The sequence below is a fragment of the Palaemon carinicauda genome, chromosome 18, assembly GCF_036898095.1.
Source record: "Palaemon carinicauda isolate YSFRI2023 chromosome 18, ASM3689809v2, whole genome shotgun sequence".
Taxonomy (NCBI): Eukaryota; Metazoa; Arthropoda; class Malacostraca; order Decapoda; family Palaemonidae; genus Palaemon; species Palaemon carinicauda.
Window position 1 is genome coordinate 109,520,145 of NC_090742.1, and position 9,974 is coordinate 109,530,118.

Sequence of the window (9,974 nt, forward strand, 5' to 3'; positions counted from 1 at the left end):
TCGAATGTGGCTTGATGGGTAATAATACGTTGGTATTATAAAAATACGTTTAATGTATAAAAGACTACATTATGAACTTTACTCTGTGACAGATGACTCCCAAGTGCAGATGGAGCGTCTTACACAAATCTCATAAACCAAAACATTGCTAAACAAAAGAGCATCGCTCTGAAAAGACTTAAATCCTACTCCAGTACAAATCATAAAGAATCACATTCTATCTTTGAGGTAATCAACAAATGTTTGAATCCTAATACCAAAACAAATCATTACTCTTATGTATAAAGCATAACATGTCTTATTCATGCAATATGATGCAATGTTGCGCAATACTGTACCTGCAACACTTGAAACAATATAGTACATTGTTACAATAATACATAACAATTACTAGCCTTTTTGTTTCATTCAGTCTGTTGGGGTTTTATGATAATTCCCATTGATCAGTGTATTTGCAGGACAAGAGTACTATGTTTATTGATTTTAGTGCATTCCTTCACAATGGATAAATTTCTTATAAGAAAGGAGGCTAGTGGCAGCCGTGAGTCTGATAGTGAACAATCATTGAACCCACCAAACTCCAATGTAAAAAAGGCAAAAATTCGCCATTATTTAAATAGACAGTATAATGAGAGCTACTTGAAGTTCGGATTTTTTTGGTCTGGAGATGCTGCTCAACCAAATCCAATATGTGTAGTTTGCGGTGATAAAATGTCAAATGAATCCATGGTACCAAGTAAGTTAAAGAGACATCTCACTTCTAAACATTCATCTCTGCAGGATAAAGATCTTGTGTATTTTCAAAGGCTTTTAGATCAGCAATCGAAGCAGCGCAATGTATTTGAGAAAACAATGACCGCATTAGAAAGGGCTCAGCTTGCTTCAATTGAAGTCGCAGAAATAATAGCATTAAAATCTAAATCTCACACACTTGCTGAGTCAGTTATACTGCCCGCTTGCAAAAAGATTGCTAAATCCATGTTTGATGAGAAAGCTGAAAAAGAAATTAGCAAAATCCCCTTATCAAATGATACAATACACAGAAGAATTTTAGATTTATCTGAAAATATTGAAAAAAAGGTTCAGAAAAAACTTCAGGATTCTACTTTTACATTAACTGTTGATGAGTCCACGGATATAAGCAACACAAGTCACTTGCTTGCATTTGTACGTTTTATTGATGGCAGTGAAATAATCAATCAGTTTTTGATGGAGTACCTGCAAGTAAGATATGTTTTCCCATGGCGGGCAGGCGCCAAGTGAGTGTGCCGGTTGCAGAGAGCAACCGAGTCAGTCTGTATCTGAGGGCTCATTAAACCACATGTCCCAACCATCGTGTGTCTCTTGTCCTGCCTTGACATCCAATATGGCGCAGTGATTCTCAAGGACCAACGTGACCCTCACCATGCCCTTCCAGCGCCGCTCAGTGCAGTCCACCCCAAGGGCCGCACGCCCCGTCGTCCCCCGTGGACTCGTCCCTGCCCTGCAAGAAGCCAGGCAGGCCATGGCGGCACAGCAGCAAATGATCAACGTTCTCCGTGACCGGCTTTCGACACATGCTACCCCTGCACCTCGTGTCCCCGCGTCTGCAGCCCCGGAGAAGTGCGAAATTGAGCTGAAGCCCGCCGCATTCAGGTCCTGGAGGAGGTCGATGGAATGCTGGATCGAACTGTGCAGACTACCGCCCCACGAGGTCGTCCACCACATCAGGCTATACTGCACACCCCCTCTACAACGGGCGCTGGATGCCAGATTCACCTCACAGGAATGGAGCAACCTCACCGCCACGGAAGCCATGGATTTTATTCGCGATATTGTGTTGCGTTCTACAAACCGTGCTGTGTTATGGTCGGAGTTTTTTAATGCGGTACAAGGCCCAGGAGAAAGTGTCAGTGATTACTTTTTAAAGTGTTCTCAAAAGGCCACCGATTGTAATTTCCAGTGCCCTCAGTGTCAGTGTAATCTGGCTGAATACATGTTATTACCTAAGTTAATGGTGGGCCTAAGCGACGAGGCTATGCGTCGCCATGTATACCAGTGTAGCAATGACATCAATAGTGTTAGTGCCCTTAGGGCCAGGTGCTGTGCCTACGAGGCGGCCCGCGTCGACGCCGCTGCGCGCCAGTGCAACTGGAGGGAATCTGCTTGTGCAGCTGGCAGCGAGACACCCGAGGCAGATCATCCGAGTGCAACCGTCGCTGGCACAGGTAGGGGTCCCCCACCCCCTCCCTGCGGGAACTGCGGTGGGCGCCATGCCTCTGGTAGAGCTTCATGCCCCGCTAAATCCGTCGTATGCAACGGGTGCCACAAGCAAGGCCACTACCACAGATGCTGCAGAAAGTCACAGACAAAATTGGCAGGATCCCCGACAGATGTGTCTAGTGCTAAGTCTAGCGCTGTGCTTGTTGCGGGCGCCAACCTCGCCCGCCACCCAGTAGTGGAGGTGACAGTCGTCCACAACGACACAGGAGTACGAGTGCCAGTCACCGCCGTGGCGGACACTGGGGCACAGGTATGTGTGGCTGGGCCCTCCTTGCTATCGCACCTCCAAGTCCGCCCAGCCTCTCTTACACCCCGGGCTGGCTTGCGGGATGTGGCAAACCTTCCCCTGAAGTGCCTTGGATCTGCCGTGTGCCACGTCACCCTGCAAGGTCGCACCACGGAGCAGGACGTGTACTTCGTGCAGTCGGCAAAGCACCTCTTCCTGTCGTTGGATGCTTGCAGGGATTTAACGCTGGTACCCAAGGAGTTCCCCCATCCCTCCCACGCGGTGGCACACGTGAGCCTGTTCGATGGCACAGCCAGACGGACCGCCCAGGTACCACCCCGACCTGCCGAGGTGCCCATGCCGCCCCAAGAGGAACATGCGGCCAGGTTGGAAGCCTGGCTCCTGCAACATTTCGCTACGACGACATTCAACACAGCCAGGAAGCCACTGCCAGTGATGCAGGGGAAACCGCGCCGTATCCACCTGCTCCCAGGAACTACGCCGTACGCATGCCATACCCCAGCATCAGTGCCAAAACACTGGGAAGAGGAAGTGAAGGCCCAGCTCGAAGATGTCGCCCGTGGCGTCATAGAACCGGTACCCGCCGGGCAGCCAACCGAATGGTGCGCCCGGATGGTGGTCGTCGCCAAGAAGTCAGGACAGCCACGCCGTACAGTCGACTATCAGCGCCTCAACGCATCTTGCCTACGGGAGACACACCACACCCCCGCCCCATTTGATATGGTGTCCGGGGTACCTAAGCACACGTTCAAGACCGTGGTGGACGCGTACTGGGGATACCACCAGGTGGAGTTAGACGAAGAAAGTCGCGATCTAACCACATTCATCACCCCCTGGGGGAGATTTCGTTACCGTTGTACACCCATGGGGCACTGCTCTGCCGGCGATGCGTATACTCGACGATTTGACGACGCCATCCAGGACATCCAGAGGAAATATAAGTGCGTAGACGACACCTTACTCTACGACGACAGCATCGAAGGGGCCTTCTGGCATGCCTACGACTTCCTCGAAACGTGCGCAGCCAAGGGTATCACGCTCAAGCCGGAAAAATTCCAATTCGCAAGAAGGGAAGTAGACTTCGTGGGCTTCAACCGGGGCTGGGAGGCCTACAAGCCAACAGAGGAACGTTTGGCGGCCATCAAGAACTTCCCGATGCCACGTCAGCCCTCTATCACTGACATAAGGGCTTGGTACGGATTTGTCAACCAGCTGGCGCCATTCCTCGCAACAGCCCCCATCATGAATCCATTGAGGGAGCTCCTCAAAAAACCAGCTGGGAAGGCAGTGTACTGGGACGAGGCACTCCGCACCAAATTTCATCACGCCCAAGACACGATCTGCCAATTAGCAAAGGACGGACTGGCCTACTACGACAGGAGCCGCCCCACAGCAGCGATCACCGACTGGAGCAAAGAAGGCATAGGGTTTGTAATCCTTCAACAGTATTGCTCATGCAGCTCCGCCAATACGCCCTTTTGCTGCACGGGTGGGTGGCGCCTGGCACTATGCGGCAGCCGCCATCTCACTGTCGCCGAAGCTGGCTACGCTGCCGTGGAGGGGGAGGCCCTCCCGGTAGCCTGGTGTCTCCAGAAGGCGAGGCTGTTCTTGCTGGGGTGCCCCAATCTCACCGTTGTTACGGACCACCGCCCGTTAACCAAGTTACTGGGGGATCGGGCCCTCACGGAAATCTCGAACCCCCGCCTCTTCAGGCTGAAGGAGAGAACTCTGCAGTACCGATTCAGGGTCAAGTACCTGCCGGGGAAGCGTAACAGCGCGGCGGACTTCTTGTCCCGATACCCCGCTCTGAAAGCCGATCCCAGCGCCTACGACATGGACCTCGACGAAGACCTCACCGACACCATGGCGGCCGCCGTCTTGGCAGCAGTAGAGCACGACAGCTGTGTCGTGGACGAGGTGAGAGTCAGGCACGCCGCTGTCAGCGACCCCGTGTACCAGCTGCTCATGGCCAGGGTCCTGGCCGGGGACTGGGCCGATAGGAAGTCCCAGGAAGTTGCGTGCCTTCGGCCCTTCTACAGTGTCAGGGAGAGGCTAGCCGTTATCCAAGACTTGGTGACATACACGTTCGAACAGGGCAACGTTCGTCTAGTTATCCCGGAGCCTCTCCGTCAGCAGATGGCTGCCAACCTACACGCGGGGCACCAAGGCCTGGATTCGATGCAACGACGAGCGCGCCAGACGGTGTACTGGCCTGGACTCGAGGGGGACCTGCAGTATCACCGATCCTCGTGTGAAGAATGCGACGTACACGCACCATCCCAGGCCGCGGAGGAACTCATCATCACGCCGCCCCCAGAGTACCCCTTCCAGATGACGGTAGCAGATATGTTCCAGCACGACGGACACTCGTATATGGCCTACGCAGACAGGCTCACAGGGTGGCTGGAGCTGGCCCACTTCCCCCACGGAACCTCATCCTCCCACATCAAGACTCAGCTACGTCGCTACTTCGCCAGATGGGGGGCCCCGGAGCAAATCTCCACGGACGGTGGCACCAATCTGGCAAGCGAGGAAATGGGGGAATTTTTCAGGTTATGGGGCGTGTCTGTGCGTCTATCATCCGCCCAGTACCCGCAGTCCAATGGCAGGGCAGAGGCCGCAGTCAAGATCGGGAAGCGGATAATAATGGCGAACACGGGCAGCAGCGGCACCCTCGACACGGACAAGTCCTCTATGGCTATCCTGCAGTACCTCAACACCCCCCTCCGCGGAATAAACAAGTCACCCGCCCAGATGGCAGCGGGCAGGCAGCTCTGAGATGGCGTACCTACGGCCCGCTGGCACCTCACGGTAGACAAACACTGGGGGGCAACCTTACGGCAAAGAGAACGTCAGATGGCTGACAGTGGTGCCGCCCTCACCGGGACCGGACCATCCAGAAAGCTCCCAGCCATCAAACCGGGATCCCAAGTGCGAGTGCAAAATCAGGCCACCAAGCTGTGGGACCGCACCGGTACCGTGACGGAAACGCTCCCATACCGACAATACCTAGTCAAACTAGATGGCAGCGGGCGCCTCTCCCTTCGTAACAGGAAGCACCTGCGTCTCACATCATCGGGGCCCCAGCCTGGACGGGCCACACCTGCTACGCATCCAGCCACGCCCACGCCCGAGCAGCTACCAGGCAGTCACCCTACGCCCAGCCCACATGCAGTACGGGAGCCACGCCCATCACGGTGCACTAGAAGGCCTGCGTGGATGGATGACTACATGTGATCATCGTACATTACAGCGGCACCTGCATATTCTTCCTTTTTTGTTATTGCCTTTGCTTTTCATATTATTCTATGAACATGTATTACTTGCACATTGTGGTTGCATTACTGACAGCTATGTACCAGTCTTTCTATTCTCGCACCTGCATATTTTTTTTTTATTGCCTTTGCTTTTCATATTATCCTATGAACATGTATTACCTGCACATTGTGTTTGCATTACTGACAGCTATGTACCTGTCTTTCTATTCTCACACATGCACCCAATTTAATCCATGTTTATCCATGCATTATTTTTTATCATTGCCTCTCCATGTATACCCATGTATTAATCTCCGGGGGGGGGGGGGGGGGGATGATGGAGTACCTGCAAGTAAGATATGTTTTCCCATGGCGGGCAGGCGCCAAGTGAGTGTGCCGGTTGCAGAGAGCAACCGAGTCAGTCTGTATCTGAGGGCTCATTAAACCACATGTCCCAACCATCGTGTGTCTCTTGTCCTGCCTTGACATCCAATAGTTTTTGTGTTGCAAAGGAATGTCAACTATTACTAGAGGTCAAGATATTTTTGATGTGATAACTGACTACCTTAGAGAAATGAATTTAACATGGAAATCTTGCGTAGGCATTTGCACTGATGGAGCCCCATGTATGACAGGCTGTATTAAAGGATTTGTATCTCTTGCAGAAAAAGAAAACCCAGATCTTATTCGTACTCATTGCTTTTTACACAGAGAAGTTCTTATTTCAAAAATATCACAAGAAGATTTAAAACTGGTGTTACACCAGCTAGTTGAAATGGTAAATTATATTAAAAGTAGGCCTTTGAAGTCAAGATTATTTGAACAACTATGCAAAGGAATGGACTCCCAGCATGTTAGATTACTAATGCATACCGAAGTTCGATGGCTATCGAAAGTTAAGGTATTAACTCGTGTTCATGAATTACACAAGGAATTAATCGTATTTTTCGACCAAGAGAAGCAGGGAAAATTCTGTGAGCATCTTCGTTGTGAACTTTGGATGTCTAAACTGGAATACCTAACAGAAATATTCAGTCAATTAAACAACACAAACAGTAGCATGCAAGGGAGAAATGAAAATATTCTGACCTCAACAGATAAGTTAGTTAATCTAAAAAAGAAAATTATTATTTGGAAAAATAGAGCAAGCTCAGGTAATTTTGATGTTTCCTTCAATGCGTACCACTTGCATTAAAGAAATGATCCCTATTGTTGTTTCTCATCTGACAGCGCTTGATGAAAACATCGACCACCATTTTCCATCACTGAGCACAGAGAAGTATGATTGGATTCGAAATCCTTTCATGAATATTCCCTCTAATATTGGATTACAGTTGTGTGAAGAAGAGGAACTGGCCACCATTTCTAGTGACAGAGATCTAAAAACAAAACATTCTACTGTACCTATTGACTCATTTTGGATATCTGTTCAAGAGGAATATCCCACATTATCTAAAAAAGCTTTATCACTTTTGTTGCAATTTTCTACATCTTATTTATGTGAACTTGGCTTCTCAACCCTAAATAACATCAAAACTAAGAAGCGAGAGAGACTACGCTCAACTGAAGAAGAAATGAGGGTCTGCTTATCACACATTCGACCAAATATTGAGGAAGTCGCCAAAAAACACCAGGCACAAGTTTCACACTAATCATCTTCACAATTTACTCTAAGAAAAACACTGAAATAAAGTAAGTTCATATTGAAAAGTGTTTTATTTCTTAAGTCTGTAGTTCCATCTCATATTTACAAGTATATATTCTCTTAATTTTTTCTCTTAAATTTTCCAAGTGTGCCGTGATATTATTATAAGATCCTAAGTGTGCCATTGGTAAAAAAAAAGGTTGAGAAACACTGATTTAGCCTAACCTTGTGTATTATAATTTTTTATTGTCAAAATGTATGTAAAAGTTTTGCATTATAATGTCAAATCTTTATCAGTTCATGCCTAACCATTGTGTTTGTGTTTGGTTACAAATGCTATAATTTCTTATATACATATAAACATATGATGGACAAACTCTATTGTAATGCTCTTGGATGATCGTTTTGCCTCCTTGTAATTAAATGCGCAAGTTTAATTATTTTTTCGATGTTTCATATATAAGCTGAAGACCCCTTCGGGTTAACCCAGCTTTCAGATATTATTATTATTTATAATCAATGTTTATTCATCACATAGGCCTGTATGTCTGCACAATTTAATACACAAATTAAAATAAATATAAATATACACTTAATTATATATAGGTATGAGCACCTTGACGAAATAGAGACCTAGGTAAATAGACTTTGTTAATATAGCCAATATGGGCGCTTTTAATTTTTGTTTTGAAAATCTGAGATGCCCCTTTGATGTTTAAAAATTGAGATGCCCCCTCCCCCACACACAACACACACTGAACTGACGATGATACTTGTGAAGTCACCCATGCGATCGGATATAGCATGTTTACACAGGAATAATGATACCTTTAGGGCCTAGCCGAGACTGACTTGATATGAAATGATCAGAACAAATACGTGCGTAGGGTAGTGAGGATTCACGTAGATCAGCCCGTGATATTCTGGTCAACCACAAGTCATGTCTGCACTTGGATAATTCTTCTGTATCTTTGTCCTGATTCTGAATAACTGCCGGTATGCGGTAGAAACTCTTGTCATCTCTTTGTCCCCGATTCCCACAGCCAGCAATAGGGCAAAAACTGGGCATTGTGTCAATGTGAATGTGATGAGATGGCTAAATATTCAACAGTTCAACCATAGCTATTCACTGAACGCATCTTTGTTTGTCCTCCAAGATGGCGAACCGGAAGTTTGATGACGTATAATGAAAGGACTCTATTCAAAGCATTTTCCTGAAAATATCCAACTATACAATAAACGGATTTTGAGCGAAGCGAAAAATCTATTTTTGGGTAAGATAGCCATGTCGTCCTGATGGAAGTTCCTTAAAGGCAGCTTCCTAGGGTATATTACAACTACAGCGATATTCCCAGAGAATTTACCTTCAGGTACCCAGAATTCTAACTCCTGGAGCGAGTATCCCTAAAAAAGACCTTAGGGATATCGTAAATATCAGTGGACGTATTCTTGACACGCCTCATAGCAATCTATACCCCGAATAGAGTTAACACTTCGTAGGGGTAAAATGGCAAGAAAACGAAAACGATAAGAAAGGGGGGAGCCGTTCATAAGGCATCCCTCCTCCCCGTTTCGAAAGCGTGCCCTGCGCCGCTCACGGCGCCATCTGTATTCCTTGTAGCGATACACGAGGTGCTACAGATACTGTATGTAGGGAGGGGTCCTACTATCCTTTTCACTCATATTTATTTTGAAAAGGAGCAGGGCGGGTCCATCAGGACGACATGGCTATCTTACCCAAAAATAGATTTTTCGCTTCGCTCAAAATCCGTTTTTTGGGCTCAAGCCATGTCGTCCTGATGGAAGTATACCAGAGCATTACTGTATCTGTGGATTCTCAATACGTGCCGTACTCCTCAAGAATGTTTCTTAGTCAACTCGACTGACAGACCTAAGATGTTACCGTTATACATCTTTTCACTAATCATAAGCCATGAGAGTGCTTCCTGCCCCCTACAGGGAGGAGTCCTACTAGACTCTAGAAACGAACGAAGAGTACATATACCTATGTATGAATCACTCGCTAGCCAGTACCATATAGTGGTCTCACTCTATATGAAGCGAAGTCTTACGGGACTACCGTATCAAAAGAAAAAGTCCCGACCAGCACCCTGGTCGAAGTAAAAATAGACAAAAGGTTATATCTGCGTAGGATTAAACTTGCTACTACCACCGTCCTCAGAAAGGGGTGGAGTCCTTATTGCTAAGGAAAGTATAAACCAGTATAATCCAGGCTTTGCATTAAGGAATAGGCTATTATAGATATCCCCGATTAATATACATAGGCTAAATGCTCAAAAAACAATATGAAATCAAAAATATAGGTGAAGGAGACGCAAGGTTCCCGAGAACAAGTTTATTGAGAAACAATAAATAGATATGGTCACCATAAATATGTACATATGCTAGGAGGATGACCAACAATTTTCACAAGTACTGTAGTGCATGGATGAATGATTATCTGAAAGAAAACATATGTGTCACTTACACATACCCCGGTATCAAACTTAACGTCCATGTTACTACTTTGCTGACAATAGCGTTGGCAAACGCTTGGCACCCT

General features: G+C 47.2%; 3 protein-coding genes across 3 annotated transcripts; all 3 read left to right on the forward strand.

The window, feature by feature from the left end:
- Positions 1-501: 501 nt before the first annotated feature.
- LOC137657479 (zinc finger BED domain-containing protein 5-like) lies at positions 502-1,263 on the forward strand. The gene has a single exon (XM_068391819.1). It carries the CDS (start codon positions 502-504, stop codon positions 1,261-1,263), a length of 762 nt encoding a protein of 253 aa, XP_068247920.1.
- Positions 1,264-6,280: 5,017 nt separating this feature from the next.
- On the forward strand, positions 6,281-6,961 carry LOC137657480 (zinc finger BED domain-containing protein 5-like). The gene has a single exon (XM_068391820.1). It carries the CDS (start codon positions 6,281-6,283, stop codon positions 6,959-6,961), a length of 681 nt encoding a protein of 226 aa, XP_068247921.1.
- A 4-nt stretch (positions 6,962-6,965) lies between these two features.
- Positions 6,966-7,418, forward strand: LOC137657481 (protein FAM200A-like). Its single transcript, XM_068391821.1, has one exon. It carries the CDS (start codon positions 6,966-6,968, stop codon positions 7,416-7,418), a length of 453 nt encoding a protein of 150 aa, XP_068247922.1.
- The last annotated feature ends 2,556 nt before the right edge of the window (positions 7,419-9,974 follow it).

What these genes read in the sequence shown, in the direction of transcription:
- LOC137657480 (XM_068391820.1), top strand. Translation starts at nt 6,281, where the DNA reads ATGTCAACTATTACTAGAGGTCAAGATATTTTTGATGTGATAACTGAC.
- LOC137657481 (XM_068391821.1), top strand. Translation starts at nt 6,966, where the DNA reads ATGATCCCTATTGTTGTTTCTCATCTGACAGCGCTTGATGAAAACATC.
- LOC137657479 (XM_068391819.1), top strand. Translation starts at nt 502, where the DNA reads ATGGATAAATTTCTTATAAGAAAGGAGGCTAGTGGCAGCCGTGAGTCT.